The 24,966-nt window shown below is 42.9% G+C and overlaps 1 protein-coding gene across 1 annotated transcript in view; it reads left to right on the top strand.

The window, feature by feature from the left end:
• The window catches only part of frmd4a (FERM domain containing 4A), a 56,165-nt gene that overhangs the window by 18,610 nt on the left and 12,589 nt on the right, over nucleotides 1-24,966 (top strand). The window contains exons 2-11 of the mRNA XM_080474952.1: nucleotides 7,169-7,234; nucleotides 11,578-11,672; nucleotides 14,684-14,776; nucleotides 17,683-17,767; nucleotides 19,304-19,360; nucleotides 20,221-20,243; nucleotides 21,887-21,970; nucleotides 22,065-22,130; nucleotides 22,226-22,283; nucleotides 22,492-22,578. Of these exons, the coding sequence (XP_080331078.1) occupies nucleotides 7,169-7,234; nucleotides 11,578-11,672; nucleotides 14,684-14,776; nucleotides 17,683-17,767; nucleotides 19,304-19,360; nucleotides 20,221-20,243; nucleotides 21,887-21,970; nucleotides 22,065-22,130; nucleotides 22,226-22,283; nucleotides 22,492-22,578 (714 nt within the window). The remainder of the gene's footprint in view (nucleotides 1-7,168; nucleotides 7,235-11,577; nucleotides 11,673-14,683; nucleotides 14,777-17,682; nucleotides 17,768-19,303; nucleotides 19,361-20,220; nucleotides 20,244-21,886; nucleotides 21,971-22,064; nucleotides 22,131-22,225; nucleotides 22,284-22,491; nucleotides 22,579-24,966) is intronic.

The raw sequence follows: 24,966 nt of genomic DNA, 5'->3' as shown, positions 1-24,966 counted from the left end.
ACACTGTGACGCTGGAACATTGCACTCATGAAAAACTTATTTTTTTTCCTGGATGTCATTAAAGGAGATGTTTGCTTTAGTCTTGATATAGATTTCTCCATTTTAAATATATGCTTTGTTCCCTATACAGGTGCCCATGCACAGATGTATATCTTTGTGACCCAGTTTTAACAGCCTCATAGTCTCGGCATCAGTGAATATCGAGCCTATAAATCCTTTAAGAAAGCAAAATAGGGAACAATGAGGAAAAGCAGAAAGATAATGTTGACATGAAATATGTGTGTGAATAGAAGGCCCATTGACAGTCGTTTCATGTGTTACTAATTACCAGTTACATGAGATGTCCAATTTTATGGTAAAACAATAAGGCTTCAGAACTCAGTCTTCCTGGTACAACATAGTATTGGCTTTCAAAACACACGTTGATTATGCACAAAATAAGCTTTGAGAGTGAAACTCTGTCAAGGAGTAACAGGGAATTTTCAGACCATCAGGAATTCAGCGCAAGTTGAAGTTTCTAATGTTATGACTAGGAGGGATATTCAAATCTACTGTACCAACACAAAATAGTCTGTCCTCCTGTGTTACCTTTACTCCTTTTATTTTTCTTTCACTTTTACATAACACATGCACCATGCAAACCGTTGGCTCATAGTTTGCATATTATTTTGAGGGCCCTTTTTCGTGTGTGTGTGTGTGTGTGTGTGTGTGTGTGTGTGTGTGTGTGTAACCATGTTCTTTGACACTTTTTGTCATAAGCCTTCTATCAAGGCATTTTCTTCAATGCATTGTAGAAATAAAGCTTTTTAGATGCAAGTGTCAATTTAAGATGTGAAGACAGGTCTACAGTATCCATGTTGTTTTCTTATAACAGAGGCTTGAATCTCACAAAACCTGAGGACTTTGCTGTGCCCGCTGAAATACCTAACAGAAATGTGCCTATGCAAAGTTTGCAATTTAAAGACGTCTCCAACTGTCAGTTTGAATCTAAATTGTAATCCAGTCTAAAGAAAATACTGAGAAAAGTGCTTTTTGGTGAAAGTCTAGGAACTGTGCTTTGTAGTGAGAATGAGAACAAAGCAAAACTGGCTACAAAAATATCTCCAGTTTGTTTGAAGTGCCAGTATGTTTCTGATTTTAAAAACGCCCTAACTGGAACCACATTTCGGTCCCAAAGTCACTCACGGGCAGGGAGGGTGGAGCCCTTACCCACACACAAAAAAACATACGCACCCACGCACGCGCACACACACACACACACTTGAACAAACAAAACAGATCTCTCTCGGTCAGTCGTCTCTCTAGACATTCCTGGCTGCCTTTGCCTGACCCTCCCTGCTCCCTCCCACTCTGCCACTATGTGAAGCCCAAGATGTGGAAGAAGACAGGATTTAGCCCTGCTATTATTTCTCCATTAGGTTTTCAATAACCCATTGAACTGAACTGAAACTGTAGTCTACTGAGAGCCCCCCCCCCCCAACTCTTGTGTCGTAATCTAATCTGCACCATATGTAGATGCTGTTACATTAAAAGTGCAGACGCGTCATAAAGCCTATTTCAGATATAATGATCTCAGCCTCATAAATCACCATAGAACTGCTTTAGTCAGACTGTGCTTGGTTTCAATGTGTCGTGTTTAAGAGTGTGTGTTTATTTAGTCTCAATAAATATGGTGGAGAAGCAGACAACGGCAGACAGTGGAAGACCAAGAGGAGAGCGCAGACCGGGTGTGTGTCAGTCTTAACTGCCTACCGCAGCGTCCCAGTGTCAGGGTTAAAGAGATTCTCCATCTTGCTTCAATTAACCGTCCAGCAGTGTTTATATCACACTCAGCCAATATAGGTTACCTTTCCTATCGCATACCATCCACCCCGTTTCCCTACTCGACCCTAAAACTCGACTCCAACGCCCGCCCCTTTGTTAAACCTGCCTCACCCTTTTGGATCTTTCCCCTGTTTGGACCCAAATTCATCGGATCGGTGCCTCATTATGACCACACCACAGCCCAGAATAGAAGCCCACTCACTTCATAACAAGACTCACTTAGGGCCTCAAATATGTGGCACCTACGAGCGTTTCTCACCTTGTGCTTCTTGGCAATACTTTTTTGTAGGTAAGAGAAAGGTGAGCGTGTATAGAGAAGATAAGGGTATGAGTGCTGGGTAGTGTCTCACTAAATCATAGCTGCTTGTTATTGTTCCTTCCTGCCTTGCTTCCTTTCTTCCTTCCCTCTCCACTCAGTCTTATATTGTCAACCTGCTCCCTCTCTCTTTCAGCATCTCTGGAGCTGCACACATTTATTCTAAACAGGAACAATAACTCATAAATGCATGAAATACAAATGTCCAGGATCTTGTTTTAGAAGGTTTTTTTTTCTCTCGCTCTTCTATTCTGTCTTTACCAGTCTTTCCCAATTCCCCACCGATTGCTTTGTCGCTTTTATTCTCTCTCCCCTGCAATGGTCAAACAACGGGGCCCTTGTGATAGCAAACTGAGGAAGCGACCAATAAAGGGAGATATGTATTTGACCGGAGAAAGGGAGCGAGGGACGGATGTGTGTATTAAAGCCAAAGAAAGAGTCATCTGGAGATGTTTAAGTTGGACAGGGCAGTTTCCGGTGTCTGGAGCAGGCCAAAAATATCCAGAAACGGAAACAAAATCAAGCAGGAAGGGAAAGGATACACGTCCTCCTTTCTTTTGTGACCGTATGTCTTTAGCAAACTAGGCTGAATTTTGGGATTGCAGTTTAAATCCTTGTTGCAACAAAGACATTCTTGTTGAACACATTCCATTTAATTGCACCATGATCTGGCCTAATGTCTGAAAACAGAATATTTCTGATAAATCCAACAAAATAAGACTGCCGCTATCTTGTCAGACTTGGAGCAACTGTGTTTCTCGCAAACCTTTATGATATATTTCAAAAATGACGTGTCAGATTTAAAACAGCAGATAGCCAAGGCTTGGACTAAAGCATCCTACATATGCATGCGTGCTTAAATGGGAGTTTCAGACGGTTTTTGTAATAGAGGAATACTTGTGCTGTAATACAACAGAAAACAGACCAGCTGAGTCATTCAAACATAGGTGCCTATAGACTCAGCCATGCTTTTTGGCGCACACATTAGTATCTATTTATGGTACCATAAACCGGATTGATTTTGTTATGTTAACAACTTGTGGTTTCAACGGCTGCTTTTCCAGCTGTGTAAAATGAACACAAGTGCCCAATTTAGGTCATACAAAAAACAGAGTCATTCCAACGGCTGCACTGAACCCGAAGGCCAAAATTTATTCAAAGCAAACCAAAACCTGAGAGCAAGTAGGCTAGTGTTTGAAGGCGCAAACAAGAGGCGACAACCTTGTAGGGGTAGAGGAAGACAGGGAGACACCAAGGCATGGATGTAGAATGAAATGAATCCAGTAATTTAGTCCTATGGAATCCGGTCCAAATACATGTGGTGTGAAGTGATCAGTCAAATGAGGATAGGGAATCCTGGACCCCACACAAACAGTGCATTCCTGAAAAGTATGCAGCTCATTCTTCTTATTTATTGCAAAATCAGACTTTCTGTGTGTGCGTGTGTGTTTGTGTGTGTGTGTGTGTGTGTGTGTGTGTGTGTGTGTGTGTGTGTGTGTGTGTGTGTGTGGGTGTGTGTGTGGGTGTGTGTGTGTGTTCTTTCACCCAAATGCATCCGTGTCTGCAGAACACACACACACACACACACACACACACACAGATAGAGAGGTCTGCAGTTTCTCATGGCTGTGAGCTGCTGCAGAAAATTCCCCCTCATCTCCTCCTCTCCCCGCCCCCACATCTTGCCTCCATTATTCCCGTGTTTTCGAAGCAACTCCGATGACAGCGAGAGACACAGCCGGGCGAGTGAAGGCGGACTGCCTGAGCCTCATAGCCGTCTTCCGGTGGTCCCCCTCCGGTTGCTGACCGGTGGTACGGTCTCGTGCTATCCGCCCGCACGTCCACGCGCCGTTTGTGAGGAACGGTGTTGCCGGTGTGTGTGTGTGTGTGTGTGTGTGTGTGTGTGTGTGTGTGTGTGTGTGTGTGTGTGGGGTGGGGGGGGGGGGGTTGTCGGTGGACCGGGACTGGAGCGCCGTGACTCTCTGATGAGAGACAGCGAGAGGAGGGGAGAGGAAAGAGGAGCCGCTTCCGAAAGCGCTCCATTATTTTGAGTTAATTTCGGGGACGACATGAGAGGACTACCACGGTGCTCACGCGCTCCACGGACGTCCAGCCAGCTGCGACGCGTAACTAACGTTAACTAAATGGTCACAAACATGGATGCTGCTGTGCCTCTTCCTCTAGGCCAGCCGGGAACACGGGTGGTTTTTGATGGTTTTCTTCTGGCTCGGCTGGTTTCTTTTTGGGATTAAACGTTTTTTTTTTTTTTTTTCCTTCCTTTCTCCTACTCCTGGAGCCGCTCATCGTGTGGGAGCGTTTGTTAGCAAGGTACTGATGATAACGTTTACTGCAGGCACTGACTGAGCATCACTGTCACTGTGTGTGTGTGTGTGTGTGTGTGTGTGTGTGTGTGTGTGTGTGTGTGTGTGTGTGTGTGTGTGTGTGTGTGTGTGTGTGTAATTTAGCTGTCTGCCATAATCAAACATTAGGGTGCTTTTCGTCCTCTCGTTTTCATGCCAGGTCCTTTCTGATCTCGGTGTCTCTGTTCAGTGACTCAGGCCAGAGGATTCATGTCAGCCAGTTCCAACCTGACAAGTAATGGCTTAGAAATGTTGGTGGATTACATGCTGCATGAATCACACACCGCACAGAGCAAGGTGATGAAGACGTGTCCTCACATGTGTTACTTTCAGCTGCATTCATGTGGACATGTCTCAGGACCAATGTGGCAGGATGCATGTCAAAATCTGTCCACGCAGGTGGGAAATCGTTGCTAGTTTGGGAAAGTATCATTTCTCAGCTATGTTTTCCTCGACACCAAGTTCACTCCAGAGGAATCTACGGAATTGCTGCTAGTTCACAAGAAACAGAGGTTATCCTAACAAAAATCGGACTGTTTTCACCAGAAATTCAACGATGTTCGTCTTTTACAAAGTGAAATGTTGTCAGAAGTTCCCCGTTTTGAAGAATTCCGATGTATTTTTTGACACTTGGAGGTGGGACTTTTCCCACTTCCCTCTTATGCAGCAAATACGTCCAGTAATTTGTACTATCTGTCTCAGATGTGGCTCAACATTACATTAAGTTGAAATATTCATAATTTCCAAGCTTTGCAGTCATGTTTAATGACATTGAGCTATTCATAGAGACTTTATTACGTTTGGTTTAAAGATGGATAAAAGCTCAGTAGCATGTGGCCAAGACCACAACGTGTATTTTATGACTAAAACCAATAAGTGTCTGTTTCTGGCAGATTGGGCTGCCTAATTTTAGCCTCAGGGTAGTGATTTGTTACCTTGAAGGTAAGGCTTTGCGGTATTCCCAGGTGCCTCAAGTAGCATGCCAGTGTGAACTCATCTATGCGTCTGTACAGTCTGCACTGCAGTTTGAAGCATTTTTCATTAAGGGCACTTATGTAAAATAGTTCAGTTTTGTACTTTTACCCTCTTTGTTTGCAGCAACCTTAGATTCGCTTGCGCCTCCGATTTATGCAAATCTTGTAAATCTATTTGCCAATAGCAGAGGATATATACACCACTAACCTACCGCTCAGTTGTTATGGCAGTAATTAAAATTTACTGTATACAGTATAAACATGGAAGGTTTTGGGAGGGTAACGTAACTCCAGGTCAGGAGGGTTTTGAGATGAAAACAAAAGGCACCAGTGGAAAAGGCAGGGGTGTGTATATCACAGACTGTGTGCACAGGTGCACCCAATCCAAACCCTCAAACCACAGGAGATCAATGGTGAGTGGGAAGGCGAAGCCAACTCTGCCAAGCAGCCCGAAGCCACACACACATGTCAGTCCCCCTTTAGGATCGTTCACATAGAGACGAGCATGGAGCCGTAGCTATGTCGCTTCTCTTTGCTAAAGCCTCACAAATAGGTTGCTACCGTAATGCAAGCTGGCATCAATGGTGAGAAAGTAAGCACCCATTAAACCTGTTGAAGACACACCCTTACCAACTTGCAATAGCCTCGGGAGGCCAATATGATCCTCACGGTGATAAGTTACAAACCGGTTACGCTTGTGTTCATGTTTATGTCGTCTGTGCTTTTTTTTGTGTTTTTTTTCGGAGGGAATTCTCACGAGTTGGTTTAGACTGAGAGTGTCTTATAGTTTTCCCAACATTGCTCAGCTGCTTCACACACCCCCTCACGCTGTCACCTCTTCCAGTCCCCGTCTCCCAGATGTGAGGGAAGTGTAGGAGGAGCCACGGGGTGTTTGTGCTCCTTGGGGGTGCTCACGTCCTGTTAGATTGTGGAGAAACTCAGTGTGCTCAAAAGACACACACACACACCTATAGAATTTGTGTTAAAGTGTGTGACTGTAGGTTAAAGCTGTAGTCTTTGATTTGTTTGCATTTCAGTGCATACCTCACTCCAAATTCTCGGACACATTTGTCATGACGCTTGGTTGCGTCTGTCCCGTCAATTGTTTGCTCAAACTTGTGCTCTCCCACAGTTGGCAGCCTTCCCCGTTGCACCTGCTTCAGTGTTTACGCTTGAACTTGACAGACGGATATTATCCGTTTTATTTTTTCTTCTGTGGTTCTCCTCAGCAGCACAGGAAAAAAAAAAACATGAGAGAGAACATTGTCAGCAGGCATCTTCGCTTGCTGTGGTCACTAGTTCATTGACGGTGAATGGATTTCCTGCTAAAGGAGGAATGTGAGAAATGTCCGTGAGGAGCAGTGAGCGGGAAGTTGTCTCTATTGGCCCATTGTGTGCCGTTAGCTCAGCTAACCTTGTTACGATATTATTGAGATAATGCACAGGAATGTAAAGCCAAGCTTGGCACACAGCACATGGTGCGCCAGTCGATGTTGGGGTACATCATTTTCTTGTTTCATGTGATAAATCAGATCATTAAAACTGTTTTTGGGACATTTAAAAAAAGATTCTGTTTGTGCGTGAAAACCCAAACAAATGTTGGGATTTTGATGCATATCAGCATGACGTGATGAATCATGGTGATTGATTGAGACAAATGTAATAAGAAACATGTCTTTTGCTCTTTTTCTCAGATGACAGAGGGAAGGCGATGTCAGGTCCATCTCCTGGACGACAGGAAGCTGGAGCTCCTCGTACAGGTAAAGGTCTCTCCTGCCATCCTTCCAGCACTTTCTTTTCTTCCTCCCCTCCCTCTTTGCAGATCTCTGTCCCTTGGAGACAGGTAGACGTGATGTTGACTGTCCTTTGGGATTTGATTAGTGCTGACAAAGGGAAATTTTTGTTGTGCTTTCCTTCAGCTTGCTAGATCTTTCTGCGCTGACACTTTCTGAATAACACAAGCAGACGTAACGCTGTCCCTGTTCAAGCAATGCATCCTGACAGTGATTTCAGATGTAATCAGTCAACGGCACCAACATTTACTTGGCCCAAACTATTCCTTTTCTGGGTCGTCACTGTCTCTGCCAGGCCTCTCCACAATAATTTGAAGGAAAAGAAAAAAAAGCAGATTAGTAATGATCAAAAAATTCCTTTTTTTTTAGGTTCCATCTAAAACCCATTCTGCACACATCCTCTTGTGTGTTGTTTTCATTGAGTGCTTATATATTATACATTTTTGTCGCCCCTTTTATTCGTATATTTTTGACATGTGAAACCGTCAAAAGCAATTGAATCTTCCATGAGAAGCTCTTTACCCTCCTTCTAACCTCTCCCTGCTCCCTTTGGTCTGACCATTACTTGATTCCTCTGGAAGAATAGAAAGACAAAAGACAGTAATTGCCCTGGAACGGGAGAAGAGGACGGAGCAGAGAATATAAAGATTGACGTTAAAACTCAGGAGGTTGAGAGGGAGAGAGAAAAGTGAGATGAGAGCTCGGCAATGGAGAGAGAGAGAGAGAGAGAGAGAGAGAGAAGAGACGACAATGAAGGGATGGGGATAGAGAGGAGAAAATGGAGGAGACTGCCAGGGATAGGTCTACTGACTTTCTGATTTGATTACTCTGCCAGAACTGATCCTCTTTAAAATTGGTGCTTCTTTCTGGTTCTCTCCCAATTTTCTCCTCTCTATATCGTTGACTCACAGCCCCTCACCCTCTTCATCGTCTTTTCTGATTCATCCACCTACTTTTTCTATGCTCTGTCTCCCTTTGCATCAAATCTCCAAACACATCTGCTGCTGCTCCATATCTCACCCATCCATTTTCTCCTATGACTCGTTCTTCATCCTCTTGGTAGTTGATTGAGGTTATAATGAGGACATAAACACAGGAAGGTGTGAACTTCAATGAAAACCCTCTTTGCTTCATGCTGTGTTTATTGAAAGAATTTTACTGGGACAACACAGAAAAGTTTAACGGCAGACATTCTGTAGGTCAGTCAGTTGTTAGCTGGACCAGAGAGAATTACACTGTTGTTCTTAGAAGTACTAAGAATTAATTATGTCTTCCACTTGCACTAAAAAGAATTGTTATGAGGCATGCACATCATTCAAAAGCAGTGAAAACTGTTGTGTATTTTCACAGTAATACTATGAAAATCTTCACTGATCATGCAACGGCGCTTTGGTCGAGTTTGTGCTGATGAGGTTTAGTTTTCACGCCAAGTCAGCTCGCATCTGAAGGGTTGGATCTGACTTCTGTCCCTGACCGTAACACTGACCAGCTGTTAAATCCCAAAAGTGTCATTCACCCTTTTCCTCTTCTTTATCCGCTTACTCCTACATTTTATGGCACGATGCCTCATTGGTAGAGAAGTATGTGCCGGAGGGAAAGCTCACTTACTGGCCATGTTATCAAAATGAAAGCGAATCGTCAACTGAAGCACAGTGAGAAAAGACATGTTGACCAACTTTATTTTCCAATTTGTCAAATGGAGGCCGAATGGTGTGTTATAGTTACGCTGTATGTGTCTAAAGCTAACTGCACTCATTAGACTTCACATTGTCAGATTATACAATCAAATTAGTGCAGGATGTGCGGTTATAGCCTTGTTCTGACACCGTCTGAGACAGCCTCTGATAAATCAGTGCGCACGCTCTAAACCCAAGCATATCTGAAAGCTCCAAGGGGTCTGGTTCGCTCCTTCCTGGGCGATGCCTTGCTGCCAGTCAGCCGAGTGAACCACTCTTGTGTTTGTCACTTGTCTGCTGGTTGGCTTTTGGGTGTCTCCTCCTCGCTTCCACCTCCCTGTAATTCTTGCACTTTTAATAACCCGTGCTGCTGAGGAGGCACCGGCTAAACGTCTCTTAAAAGTATTACTGTCTAAGCTAGCAGAGAGCTCTGCTGTCTGACGGAGGGCTCCGGAGTGCGTATGTGTGTTTGTAAAAGGCATCTACACTGGCTGTTTATGCCTGTTGTGTTAGCCTGTTTTCGTGTGCATGTTTATCGTGCCATATCACTGACTAAATTGCCTGCCAGTCACTGTCTGTATCACTTTTAGTATCTTCCACAACAATATAACAGAACTGGTTGCTGTAATCTCACAGATACGCTGTAGTGCATGCTCGTGGAAACGGGAAGGTATCGCCACTTGAAGAGGGAAGCAAACTCAATTATACAATCCGGTGCTGCCAGTGTGACTCCACAAGGTGCTTGGTATTCATAACAAGTTTGATGCAAGAAGCCCAATGCAACCTTGCTGGAATGTTTTCCATGTTGGTTTCTGTGCTCTTCTGATGTTTGACAGAGTATCCTGGGTCTATTTTGTCCTCATATCATCTTTCCAACGGTTTACTGTGTGTGTGCCCATGTGTCCCTGTTGCCCACTTATTCTTTGTTACTCTGTGGTGGGTTGGATGTTGTTTAATTGATATTGTTGCCAAGGCAGTAGATTGTTGCGTTGTAATGAAAGACCAGCACAGTCTGTCTCTCAGACTCACAACCAAAACATGAATTACTGCTAATACTATAAAGATAGCCTCCCTTTAAACCTAAGATTTTCACATCTGACATGTGTTGAGCACTTCAAAGGGTTTCTAGTGTTGATCTGGTGGGGTATTGCTCTCCTATTTAGGGAAATAACTAAGCTAAACTTAGCTGCCATGGATGAGAGTACCAATTTATGTCCAGCCACACAAATCAGCACTTGAATATAATGAAGGTCAACACTCCAGTCATGGCACATGTTAAATAAATGACAAGTAGCTGCAGAGTAGACACCATTTCAGCACATTTATGATACTTGCTTTATTTTGCTGAATGTTGAACTGGATGCTTTCAGTGATAATCTCAATATGCCCTTGTATTTTAGCACAACTGCCTTCAGGGTCTTGTGGTACGACGTCAAAGGCTCTAGAGAACAAACCATGTACTTTTTGTTTGACTGTTGTGAAACATGAGAAAATACGGCGGAACCTGAACCTGTATGTTCACCTGAAGGTCTCTCTTTCACATCTGATTTCTCCAGAGCCTTTATGCGTAGCAGAATTACTGTAGGCGTCGTGCTTCTATGGGATCTAGGTCATTGAAGAAATGTGTGTGTGTGTGTGTGTGTGTGTGTGTGTGTGTGTGTGTGTGTGTGTGTGTGTGTGTGTGTGTGTGTGTGTGTGTGTGTGTGTGTGTGTGTGTGTGTGTGTGTGTGTGTGTGTGTGTGTGTGTGTGTGTGTGTGCGTGTGTGCGTGTGTGTGTGTGCTGTCCCTGTCTTTAAATAGCTCCCAGTAGATTGTGACACTCGAGTTGTAGCTGTGCAGTAGGGAGCTGTTGGACATGAAGATGAGAAAGTGCATAGTGTGGCACTGCACTGTAATGTGACTGTGTAGTGTGTGTCTGCATTTTTCACGCTGTGCCTATTTCGTCATGTCTCCGTTTATCCTATACAGCCGACGTGTTCCCACTCAAAACTCTGAATGTACTGCATGTGGGCTTTATGCTTTTTTGTGTGTTTGTAGTGTGTGTAGAAAGCGAGTCACACCCATGGTTAACCTCGTACCATGGCGTACTGTTACTCAGGATGTGACAAACCAGCATATGGCAGCAGTCCCTGGCCTTTGCTTGGTTTTAAGATGATGTGCATGCACTTATGATGTCTTATAATGAATGGGAGTTCACATCACATCCAGCTTAGGCACTATTCCATAGTATTAGCCACCAAGGTGTTGTTGCTAGCTGCAGCCCTCTCCCTGCTATACAGTGGTTCAGCCCAGAGCCATGACTCTGCATTGGCAGCGTGGGTCAGAAAGGAGAGAGGAGGGAGGGGAAGGGCAGTGTACCTGCACTGTCAGCAACATCCACACACTCCATCCATCTTTCTCGAACTCTCTCTATCTCATTCATCTCCACCTCTCTTGTCCTTTTCCTCTTTTCCCCCGGTGTTTGTCAGAACGCTTAGTCACTGTACTAAATCAATAGCTGATATAGCAGATTAGCATAAAGCCTTACATGTAACTTTTCCAATGTAACAACAGTGTGATGAACATCCATGCATAAAGTCGAGTTGAACAGATAAATGCAATCCAACCCAACCTTATGTCTGTGCTTCTTTGCAGCCCAAGCTGATGGCAAAGGATTTGCTGGACCTAGTAGCCTCTCACTTCAACCTAAAGGAGAAGGAGTACTTTGGAATCGCATACACAGATGAAACGTAAGTCTCTTTCAGTATTTATTACCTCTAATAATTATGGTGTGTCATGGTCAAATGTTGGAAAAGGTTTTCATGTTCTCTACTTGGATAAAAGTACAGATACTGGTGTAAAGAAAGGCTGATAAAAGTAGTTTCTTCAAGAAAAATGTATTCACTCTGGTGGTGCATCCGATTAGGTCTTGACATTAGGGTGGGAGACTCAAGTTTAAGTTGTAGTTGCAGCAGGAAGAGCATCCAGTGTAGAAACTAACAGGGCAGCATGCAATGACTGGCTTCTGCAGGACCTGCACAAATAGAGAAGCCAACTAAATGATCACTAGTGTAAATGTAATATTGTACTGGAGTGCAGAGGTTTCAGCTGCTCTCTTTCAAAGTTTCCACAGCAGATCGTGTGACCTGACTGCATGTTTGATTTGGCACAAGATTTACGCCGGATGCTTTACTTGACACAACCTAAGCAATTGGGGATTAAGGCATGCTCGTGGGATTTGAACCATCAATCCTCTGGTTACAAATTTACTTTCCTAACCTTTAGGCCACCTCAAAAGTAAAAAAGAGAAAATACAAAAAAAAAAAAAAAAAACACAAAAGGACTTAGGGATTCACAGGCATATTAATAAGTGGCGACGCAAATCATAATTAAAAATGCATTATAAATTTGAGCCTCAACTTTTTGTGGTTACATGCCTAGTTTTATATAATTTTTATAAAACATGTTGTTTCTGATATGATGCAATAAATGTAACAAGGACTGGTCAAAAGCCATAAAATAGACTTTTCTGTAAACCATAATTGTAACGTGTAAGATAAGCAATAAATATAGAATTGCCAATGCTATTAAAGTAAATGCCTTTCTATGACCATGTGTAATAACAGTCTTGAAAGCCTTGACATTTCATACCCAGTTTAAATCAATATCTTTTATTGTGAAACACAGGAAGCTGCTGTCTGTTTTGTTTTTTTTGTTTTTTCAGAATCACAAACTCTACCCACTCGACTCAATGCCTTAACTTCCTGTCTTTGTGTCGTTATTACTCTTAAGTTATCTTCTCAATTCATCATCTGAGGAGGTTCAAACAAGCGGCGAGCGGTTTGGAGAATGTGAGCAGTAGAAAGTACAGATATTTGCATGGAAATGCAGAGAAGGTTGCACTCAGGTGATTAATAGCCTTTTGGCTACTCCTTTCCTGAGTCGCTACGGTGGATAGTGAACTACAGTCAGATGCCCCACCCCTCAGTGTGAATCAGGGGAAGTGGGATTTAAACCCTCAGCTTTCCAGTCCCAGGCTCACTGACCTAACCTTGAACTCACCACTGCCAACATACAACATGTTACCAAATCCAGTAAACAGTCAAAGAGATAATCTTGGTTGCACCTTAACACCAAACATATGGGAAGTAACAAAATACAAACACTTTGTCACTCTACCAATGCCCATTCGATTTGGCTTAGTAAAGAATGAATGGTATAATGACATTGTCGCCAACAGAAATAGTTAAAATAACATTTTCTATCTACTAGGCAAGTAACCACTTAAAAGAAAAAAAGACAAAGAAAGGTAAGGTGATAAACACTATTATAGAGCCAGTGGTGTGGAGTACATATGTACTTGGTTGATTGAATTGACGTGTTAGCCATGACAAAGGCGAAGGGCCTTAAAACAAACGGCATATTGTCGTAAGCATGATGCGTAGTAGCAGGTGTGGTTTTCCAAGTACTTAAGACTAAAACAGACCACATCTAATTGCATTGGATTGTGAATTTACAATTTAAAATGTTTTTGCTGCGAGTGAATTTCCACACAACTGCTGTTCCACTGTGTGACCACTAATTGAACTTTGGAGCTTCAGTGAAGCAATCTGAAAGCCTTTGAAAAAGCTTTGGCCATTGTGAAATTTCAAGTTAATGTTAGATGCTGCACAATGTACGAAAGCACCACTTTTAAAATGCGGTTGTTGGTTTTGGCGCGTTTTCTCCCTCAAGGAATTTCCAGTGTGCTTTTTTTAAACTCGACTGGTTTGTTTTTGCTTTGTGCAGCTTTAACTATGAAATAGTTCACCGAGACTTATCCCAGATATCTGAATCATAGTTTTTACTTGTCTTTCACCTACAAACAAGATGGTTTTTTTTTTTTAAAGGAAATTGCTGATGAGATTGTCAGGTAAACAAAGAATAATAATCTTCATTTATTTTGCTCTTAAACAAGTGATGTGTAACAGCTACAAAAGGGTTTGATGCTACGAGTAAGTTATTATTGTCGTTCTGAGGCCTAACACAGATGACACGTCTGTATTTGCCAGACGGCTTGTTACAAGAGCTGTGCTTGAAATGCAAAAATGACATTCAAATTAGTTTTATTGTGTTTGGTGACCTAGAAAGGCAGAAGCACCACAGCATGGGAGTCATGCAACCGTGACAGTCATTTACATACAGGCAAACACAGCTATGGCCTTTGTGTCTGTCTTTTTTTTTTTGCTTTATCTCATGCTCCCACTGATGTCAAGCAATACTGTCCCTCTGCTCTCTGGCATTTACACGACTATGATGCACATCGTCGCCAGTGTCAGTCCAGCAAAGCAGCATCCGCTTTCCAGTCTTCGCCCCCCTGGGCAAATACTGTGATGTGTAGATTTGTTTGTGTGCCTGGGGAGAGCAGATGCACCAGCTCTGACCACTTGCTGATCAGGGGATGTGTGTATGGGGGAAAAGGAAGGCGAGAGGGAGGAAAGGAGAGAGGAGACTGAGGAATGATTGGGAGATGTTGCTTAGTTGCTTGGGAGACTGTGCAGAGTCACCAGGGTGACAAGCTGTCGCTGCAGTTTTTCTCTCTGTTGGAAACAGGGAGAGAAAAGAGGGCAAGGGTGGCAGGGTGGGGAGAGGGAATAGAATGGAAAAACAGGGAGGCTTAAGAATAAAATGCTTAAAGTGTCATGTGATCAACTTCTGCATGTCGAGCATTCAGACACCTTCAAATAACTCTTAACACTAACTGTTTGTTTTTCTTCATCAGGGGCCATTTTAGCTGGCTGCAGCTGGACCGCAGGGTATTAGAACATGAATTCCCCAAGAAGTCTGGTCCTATTGTCCTCTACTTCTGTGTGAGGTGAGTGTTTTTCAACACTGTAAACACCTTGTGAGATGCATGCCACCTTTGTGGAGGCAGTGAAGTGATTCTATTGGTTTTTGCGTATGCATACAATCATGTAGTAATAGAAGCAGATTAGTACAATGATTCATTGAGACCCCGGTGAGATTGCTCTCACCCCTGTGTTTAACTCCCGTCACAGGGCCCCTCAGCCAATCATGAGTCTCTTAGACCTCATCTGTATGCGCTGCATGCAAATCCTATCAACCAGATCCACATTGACAGCAGGAGTACACCAAACACATCAGCAGAAAGTATTTCTACAGGAGACAAGCGCCACTGTTTCTAGCATACATCAGTGCTGTACAGGTTTCTCTTAAAATAATTCAACAACAACTTGTGACATTATACACAGTGAGGCGGGTTTTGTGGTACTAGAGTCATCCGTTTGTGATTCACATGTCCTTCTAGTGTTTCCCATTGATGCTGTGTTGGGAGTCAACATCTCCACTGAATGCCAGCTCCTATTTGACCTGCTCTGACAGGGTTATAAAGTTATGCTGCAGTTCTGCACTCCGCTTGTGAAGCCCTTTGTATTGCTCACACAATGGCCACTTTCATACAAAGTTCTCCAAACTAAATCACAGACACTGGATCATATGTGTATGTATGACAGAAAACATATTCTTATATGTGATTTTCATAACATATAGCATATGCCTTAAATTATTTTGAAGCTAAAAATAAAAAGCTCCTACCAAATCTCTGCCAAAAGGAGGCACACACACACACACACACACACACACACACACACACACACACACACACACACACACACACACACACACACACACACACACACACACACACACACACACACACACACACACCCAGAGACCCTTAGGGAAAAAACCTGAAAGGGAAAGCCAAGGCTTTGTGGGTCCTCTGGTCTCGTCTGTCCCCTTATTCCAATGATGTCATGCACACCCGAGGGACCACGTCTTTGTTAGCAACATACATAGTAACTCACATCAATCCCTGTAAACAATGTCGCTAAGCAGTCATTTCCAGAGTGGCATTTACAACACACAGTATCACAAAGAGCTGACTGTATAACAAAATGGTATTTTTAGGACAGAAACATAGCCACCTTCTCTATTTAGTGAACAAATGTATTGCACAGTGCGTCAATGATATAATCAAAATGTGCTGATTCCATTGATAACCACTGGCATTAACTGACGGCCTTGTCTTTATCTCAAGTCACCTATAGCGCTGTGTGTGTGCCTGTGGTGGTGTGTTGTGCAAGGCGAGGGTCACTGACTGTGTATTTACATAGACTAATAGGTGTTTGAGGATGTGGTAGTGGTGATGTGACACTGTGGCCTCTGACACCATTTTGAGGATTTATCTCCCCCCATTTCTCCCAAGCAGTTCAGTCCAATCTCTAACCTCAATCTCCACAAATGCCATGTTGGATACACCCCCACTAAAACACACGTCACGCTCTTTCTTCTGCACACATATACACATATTCTGAGCTCGACTTTCACAACTGTCTGCCCAAATGTCAGACAGGAATTTATTAAGTCCCAATGTGTTGTTTTTATTTGCACAATATTGGGACTTGTTTTTGTTTTGTGTGTGTAACCCCGTCTGTGCGTGTATGTGCAGGTGCCTGCATGTCGTATTTTTGCATGTTCATGTGGCATTTGTGTGATGTGCTGAGGCAGATACCTACCTCCTGCGGATTCACTGGGTGCCTTTCTGCTTGCTTGCTGCTGTGCTGACAGTGTGCCTATGTCTCATCAACAAGGTGGCTTTAATTAAATGCTCACACTGAATATTGACAAGGGTCTTCTCATTCTCTCGTGCAGCTCAATGGGTAACGCGATTTAAACCCTTCAGTATTGATCCTCCCAGAGTCCCTCTCACTCAATACCTATATACAATCGTACGTGCGCAAATCGACAAGCTCATTCACGTGTATGCATCTGAACATGAGCGTGGGTCACAGTAATACACACTTGCAGGGAAATATAAAGTCATATACTGCTTGTGTTTAATGAGTATCCACGACTGTGCCCGTTTGTGCAGATTAAGTAGGGGTTTGATGAGCAACATCACTAATTAAAAAAATATGCAAGGGGACACAGGAGAGCATCCAAACCCTATGGAATTTTCTTGATGTCTGTTTTTCTCAACAGAGGAGCCAACAATGAGTGGCTTCCTAACACACCATCCCAGCTACCCTCGAGCTCTGCATGTATTCATGAGCTAAATTTAGACTGCATTATTATGTTAGTTCGCTGCTCACTGCTCTGCCAGAAGTGGGTTACTGTGCTTCTCTCTCCAGTATGTGACAGGGTGTGCGTGTGCGTGTGCGTGTGCGTGTGCGTGTGCGTGTGCGTGTGCGTGTGCGTGCGAGTGCTTGCGTGCGTGTGTGCATGCGTGGAGCCACCGCACACTGCTGATTCTGCACCGACAGACAATGTGTGAAGTGCATCATGTGCACATTCTGTGTGTGTGTGTGTGTGTGTGTGTGTGTGTGTGTGTGTGTGTGTGTGTGTGTGTGTGTGTGTGTGTGTGTGTGTGTGTGTGTGTGTGTGTGTGTGTGTGTGTGTGTGTGTGTTGGAATGTGCACACACTCAAACTTAATCATGGATCATTGCCAGCTTCCATGGCCAGAGGAAGATTGGGTGTAAAAAGATGTTGGTATACAAAGTCTGTCTGTGGTATGATGCGCCCTCCTCTGGTCACTTTCATCATTTCAGCCTCTTGCTCTCACAACTTCATATTGCTTTATCATAATCTGGATAGCAGTTTTTCTCACCTTCTATATATTATTTGTGTGTTACTTCAGTTTCTGAAACAAATACATGACAGTTGTTGCAGTATACATCGATTTCTCTTTGTCCTTTCAGGTTCTACATTGAGAGTATATCCTACCTGAAGGACAATGCAACCATTGAGCTGTTCTTTCTTAATGCCAAGTCCATCATCTACAAGGTAAACCTATTACTGCGTGCGTCTCTATCGTACTTTAGGACTTGTGTGATTGAAAACCTTTGAGAGTTTGTCCTCAATCATTGTAATGAGGTCCGGGGTGTTCAGCAAGTGTATTCATGGATGGACAAATGCGAGAGGAGTGCTTTATGTTGTTCGGCGCGCGCCACTTCATTAGCCTATTTCTGGTTCTAAATGAAGAGATGCCACTAGAGGAAAGCTTGGACCTCAGTCCTTCTCACCGATTTGGTGAAGCAGAAAATATGAACCACTTTCATCAGCTGTTACCCATCATGTTACGCGCTGCCCTACATTCCTGCAACTAGCAAATTATTTGACACATTCACTGCCATCTGTCAGTGCAGAAGCACCTTTACGAAAGCTGTGTAAATTGCAATTAAGATGACCACTTTAAACAAGCACTGAGAGAAAGTTGGCATAAATTTGTAGTGTTTCAGGTGACAGTGTTGTGTTTTGTACAGGTGTGTGTGTGTGTGTGTGTGTGTGTGTGTGTGTGTGTGTGTGTGTGTGCGTGCGTGCGTGCGTGCGTGTGTGTGTGTATGTGTGTGTGTGTGGCATTTGTAGCCTAAAGAATCACTGGATAAACATCTGGAGTTGAGACTAGTAGAAGTCACTGGAAAAACAGGAGCTTTCTGGTTCAGTCCCTCTACCAACTGTTACCAGACAACCAGTCTCTGTCTGCCCATTTATCACAAGTCCTCCTAGCCAATTATAAAAATGAACTCTTGTCAAGTCCAACAGTGGCTAACCACTGTAAGCAAAACAAGCAAAGACAGAGCGGTAGCAGTATTTTCATTGTGCACAATGGTTACATAAAGTAGACTGGATATACCTGATCTGAGTGTAATATGCAGTCCTTTCTTAAGTCACTGTCTCTGTAAGTAGCTTGGAACATTTTCAGCTGTCAGCCTTGCACAAAAACACACAGTGTGTGACCATTTGTAGTCGTGCTGGGTGGTACGCTCAGGGTGGGTTTGTTCTGTCTTGTGTTTCATCCTGACTGTCTGATCTTCCAACCAATTAAGCCATGGATTGTAAAGGGAACATTCCTTGCATACATGACCTGCTATTCACTGCCCACTAACCATAATCCCCTCTCTAAATGATGTAAACAGAGCATGCAAGTTACATATCTACTCTCTTGGTGGCAGTAAGTAACTCTGAAGAAATTGTAAGTGTAAAAAACATGCTTTTAAAATATACTGCGTCATCAGACCATTGTGGCCTTTAACCGATGAACCCCCTCACCCAACCCCCTTCACTTTGCCTCTAATCTCTGAGTCCCTTATCCATGAATACCTTGTGACATTTGAGAAGGAAAGGGGGGGGGAACATGGGAGGGCTGGTAGTATGGAGATGATAGAAATGTACAGCTTATTTTGAATGATTAAATGGTAGCTGATTGGAGGCAGCAGGCAGGTCAACTTTTACACACAGCAGTGTGTTTCTATATTTTCTTGCTCTCAGCAAAAAGTGACGCAGTCATTCACACGTCATTCTTTTCTACTCTTTTTACAGGAGCTCATTGAAGTAGACAGTGAGGTTGTCTTCGAATTGGCTTCCTACATTCTACAAGTAAGTTGTGTGGTTTTGTCTGAGTGTGTAGTCGTGGGTGTGTATGTTCGTGCCGGCGTGTATCCTTTAATCAGTATGTAGCACATGAAACCCTGCACACAAGCTAATCCAGGAGCTGTTCTTCTGCCATCAAACAGCTTGGAAACCATTTGAAGTGTCCGTTCAAAATATCTCCACAAGCCTCTGAGCCTAATTGATGATGAAACTCACATTATCTACTACGGTCATAATTGTCAGTGATTAAACCTGTGTGTTATCTACTGCAGTCATCAGTCCGTCACTGACACGCAGTGATGCTCTGAGGACTCGCATCCTAAAAACGTCCACTGCGTTAGCTGGTAGCAAATCTCTTGTCTACCAGCTGAATGGCAGACAGCAGCCTGTGCTGCAGTCGGAGCTTAAAGATCACAGAACTCCAGGGAAACCTTTCTACTTCACAAAACCTCACTCCAAGCCTTCTGTCTGCCCCGTCCCTCTCTCAGAGTAGGTCAGTCCATTAGCCGCAATTCTACAAGGTCGTGTTACACATAGCAGAGTAGTTGTGTGCGTGTGTGTGTGTGTGTGTGTGTGTGTGTGTGTGTGTGTGTGTGTGTGTGTGTGTGTGTGTGTGTGTGTGTGTGTGTGTGTGCATGCGTGTGGGTGCAGATGTACAGTATCAGGTATCTGCTCAGTAGAGCTTCAGAGGTTTTACTGCAGATAGATGTATAGTTTAGTTTAGTGTTTGTCTCCGACTCCAGCAGTGTAGACTTTATTGTACATTCACCTACAGTACAATCACAACATAAACACTGCACATTGATCACACTTGCGTGTAAATAAACTAACCTATCTTCTTTAATCTTTTCCTTTCTGCTCAACAGGAGGCGAAAGGCGATTTTACCAGGTAAGCACACTTGGAATGCCTTCATGCTCTTTTTAACAGTTTCAAAGGAGAATAAGCGAAGAACCATAACTTAACATTGAAGTGGCCATTCAAACCAAAGTAAGAGGTCACCTAAAGTATAGATCTGTGTGTTAAACTATCAAAACTTGACATTTACATTCACCGGAACAGTCAGAAGATTACAGGTGTCTCCAACACTGGTCCTGGAGGCCCAGTGTTCTGCATGCTCTAGAGTGGTCAATATTTAACTACTCTAATATCCACTGGAGAGTAGCTCTCACTTTGGCCACCACTGACTTATGAGACAGTAGCAACCAAACAGCAGCTGTGAGCATAGACTTCACTTATATAGCAATCGCCAGTGCTGTGTGCGACCACTCCTGAACAAAACTGGAAAGAAATCTGTGACTCTTCAGATATGTCGGTACTATGGTGGCCTAAACGTGTGTCATCGCTCAACCTCTTTGTTGTGGCAAGGATAACAGACTACTTCAGCTCCCACCTCTGACCTCATTTCCGTCGGTGAAAGGAGTAAATAAACACAACATCCTGTCGAGGACTGGAATGTGACTCACTCTGAAGACATTCCCCAGTTTTTTTCACCCCTTCTTCCCACTCTCTCCCACAAGCATATATCTTGATTCCCTAAAGCTTCATTAAAGCTGCTCTCCTCATATTGTTTCACAGCCATACAATTTACATCCTCAGTTTGCTCATTTATACACCCATTGGCTCAAATCGAAATAATGAATTGCAGTCCCTTTTTTTTCCCCAATTAAACTTCAATTCGATTTCTTTTAGCGACTTGCTGAAGGAACACATTTGAGACAAAATATATGATTCATTTATCAGTACGTGTTGTATTTTCGTCTTGTACTTTCGTGCAAAGAGTCCAATACACTTGAGGAGTATTTACACGTACAGATATCAAAAAACCCAGACACACAGCTGCGTTCACACGTTGGAAGAACAGACGGCCAGGGTGGATGGGATCTCGTCCAGGGCTTGAGCTCATAGGTTGTCATGTTCCCAGGGCTTTCCCCAATCTTTCGGGGCCTTGGTGGAGGCTGCAGTGAGGGAAGAGGATTAGAGTTGGGTATTAAGACCTCCTGCCACCGAAGGTCTGAAAACTGAATCTGAGGCCAAGTCCCTTTAGCTCTCTGTGTGGTTCCCTGTCTCATTTACTTTATCTCAGTCTTAATCTTTTCCTGCCAATTTCCTGTTTTATATCTTCTATGTTGGTTTTTGGGGTCTTTTTGGTATCTCTCTTAGTTGTCTTTATTTCTGTTGGTGTCGTTTCTTTCTCTCCTCTGCCTCAGACTGTCAGTGTCTCTGCAGCTGTTCTGGGATGAACCGCGCCCAGTCTCAGAGCATCAGGATTTATTCCTCTCTCAAAACTGTCGTTTTTTTGTGTGCACATTTTCTCAAAGTTGATTCTGTGGCCTCTCTCTGGGACATGCATAATTTAGCTCTGACTATAAACTTTCATATGCACTTAAGGGTTTCTCTTCAATGTGAAGTGGTATCTTTTAGTGTTTTTTTTTTTTTTTTTGCATTAATCTGTTTGGGCCAAAGCAGAAAATAGTTCTTCTTACAGAAGTAGGGCTGACCAGTTCTTGTGTTTTTTTTTTTTTCTTTCACAGTAATGAAGCAACCAGGTCTGACCTGAAAAAGTTGCCTGCTCTGCCCACCCAGGCCCTAAAGGAACACCCATCTCTGGCCTACTGGTGAGTGACTTGTCAGATGTCCACAAAACCATTTATTCTCTGTCACCTGCTGTGTGTCTTATATTCCTTTTTTTCTTTCACTGTTCTATCCCAGTGAAGACAGAGTTATAGAGCATTACAAGAAGCTCAATGGGCAGTCCAGAGGGCAGGCTATTGTAAAGTAAGTGTGTCTTTGTAGCCTTGGAATGTTTGTCCAGTCTGTGGAAGACCGTCTTCTGTGTAACCCTGACATGTCTGTCTCTGTGCTCCTCACAGTTATATGAGCATTGTAGAGTCTCTGCCCACATATGGAGTGCATTACTATGCTGTAAAGGTACAGTTTTACTGCCTTTTCTGTTTTTCTCACACATGTACCACACACCACACACATTTTTGTCCCTATAAAGGATGCTGATATGATGGAATTTGAACTGCTATACTTGCGGATTTGTGTGTCTTCCTGCCCCTTCCTTTCTTTTCTGATTTTTTGTGTGCGTGTGTTTTTGTGTGTGTGTGCGTGTGCGTGTGCGTGTGTGTTCTAGGACAAACAGGGGATCCCATGGTGGTTAGGTCTGAGCTATAAAGGCATCTTTCAGTATGACCACCAGGACAAAGTTAAACCCAGGAAGGTGAGATAATGCTCTGTTTGCTCTTTCTGCACTGTAACCCGTTTGTAATTTGATAACTTATCCAGATCAGGTAATGAAGTAGCCCGGGAGTTACTGTCAGCTCCTTAAAAATGCACTACTTCACACTTTGGAGTCTCTCTATAGTGTCTTTGCATAACAATAAAATAAATGACATCATTAAAAGTACCAATAGTAGTAACATTTTATTTGTCACTGCATAATTTAAACCTTCTATGCCAATATATGATCCAAATTTATTTCATAGATGTGATTCGTACAGATAAAATGTTAATTACGATCCACATATCACTAGTGGTAATATGATTCTATGTTCAGTGTTTTTCAGGTTTTAATGCTTTTTTTAACACACTTTTTTGATTATTTTAATGGTTTAATAACAGTATGATCTTTATTTATGTAACAGATGTTATATGTAAAGATTGGAGCTTACTCATGACTTCACATAAAATGACAAAACATTAAAATACAGTAATTCTATTACCTAAAGAATAGTGTTATGTAAATAATGTGTTACATTTATAGAAAACCCCTCATCTCTATCTCTCTTTATCTGTTTTACTGGTCTCTATTGTCCACTTTTGTCCTTTCAGTGAGTCGGGACATTGTGTTTGTAAAAAGCACAACAATGATGTTCAATTATTACTGTCTGGAGACATTCAGTCTTGGAATGTTTTACATCCTGTTCTGCAATTATTTCTGCCTTTTTGTAAGAGTCCTCCTCCCTGTCTGCTCACCCTGTGTGTGTTATCGTAGAAAGTCTTTCCTACTTCACCTCTAACACCCAGGCCTGTTGGGGACCGTGGTTTCTGGTACTCAGTCTTGTCTTACAGGAGGTTATTTGTCCACACTGACTGACTGACCACCAACACACTCACACATCTGCACACTGATTCAGGAAATAGACTGAACACTGAACCCTCCATCCTGACGAATACTTCCTGTCTCGCAAAGTCTTTCCTGTTTGCCACTGATGTCTTGCTTTTCACATGTCTGTGTGTTTTCATTAGTGAATTCCAGTTGAAATGACTCTTAACCTCAAGTCTCATTTCTTTTTCATTCCCATTCTCAAATCTCTTAATCTTGTGGCTGCTTAGGTGTCAAATCACCACGGTGGTTGTGAAACTCAGTCTGTTTGTCTTGCATCAGACTCACCAACATACAATCACTCAAACAGTGCAAAAGCTGTGGATGTGGCAAAATCTCTGTTTTTTTTGTACTGCATGTCATACTCTTTGACAGTTGTAAAGATGGAATACGGTTTTCCAAAACAAAGGAAAAAAACAACAGGAAAGGGGTATTTTGGGGGGAATTGAAGTTGCAGAAGGCATTAATAGCATTCCCGTACAAGTGACTTATCAAGCAACTGCCAAGGCAACAGTCAGTGAACCATTGGTCTGTTAAGCTTCAACACTAACCCCCTCTCTTTTCTTTATTCCTTCACTTTTTTCTCTCTATAACTCCCACAAATACAAACACACACACACACACACACACACACACACACACACACACACACACACACACACACACACACACACACACACACACACACACACACACACACACACACACACACACACACAGACTGGCCCCCTTCACATTGCAAGTATAATTATATTAGTAAGAAGCTTGACGGAAAACGAGATTTGTGGACTTCCCATTTTGTTAATGCAAACATCACAAGACCAACTAAATCTCTGTGAATCCACCAAATGTTTGTTCACTCATCCCAGACAGAAAGAGGAGGGTGGTTAATGCTTCTTCCTTTTTTCCAAATCTATGGTCTGGAAACAAGGGAGGCTACTAGATTATGAGCAGATGTTGTGCTAGTAAGAAGTTGCATCACTGTTTTAACTGGAGGAAGTGTGGATTGGGTGATTAGTCAGTCAGTTCCAGTTCAGTGCCAGTAACCTCTGACTCAGAGAGACGTCACCCCTCCCTCGACTCACACGGACGGAGGCAAAAATCTAACTTTAAAAACTATGGGCCGATTTTTCACAGTAAAATGTTTTCATCAGAAATGCTTTATTTCATCACTATAAAGGCATAGTAGCTTCACATCATGTTGTTTGATAGCAGTCTGTCCTGGATGCAGTTGTGTTTAATTACTTTTACAAGGGGGAGATCCCGTTGATTTTAAATGCAGAGCATCTACCCCAGCCTCCACATTTTTTGGTGGATATTAAAACACTTCTCCATGCCCTCACCACACACCAACGGAACCACATGCTGTTCTAATCCACCTTTAGTGTTGTAAGATGTGTTTTGGCAACATTAAAGAGTTAATTATGTTAATGATCTTACTTACTAACTTCAAGCTAACCTGTCAACCCTGTGATGTGGGCAGAAATGTTGATATCATTTTCC

The sequence above is a fragment of the Lipophrys pholis genome (assembly GCF_963383615.2).
Source record: "Lipophrys pholis genome assembly, chromosome: 11".
Classification (NCBI taxonomy): domain Eukaryota; kingdom Metazoa; phylum Chordata; class Actinopteri; order Blenniiformes; family Blenniidae; genus Lipophrys; species Lipophrys pholis.
Note: the sequence above shows the minus strand (reverse complement) of the source record. Positions and strands in the feature narration are given on the sequence as shown.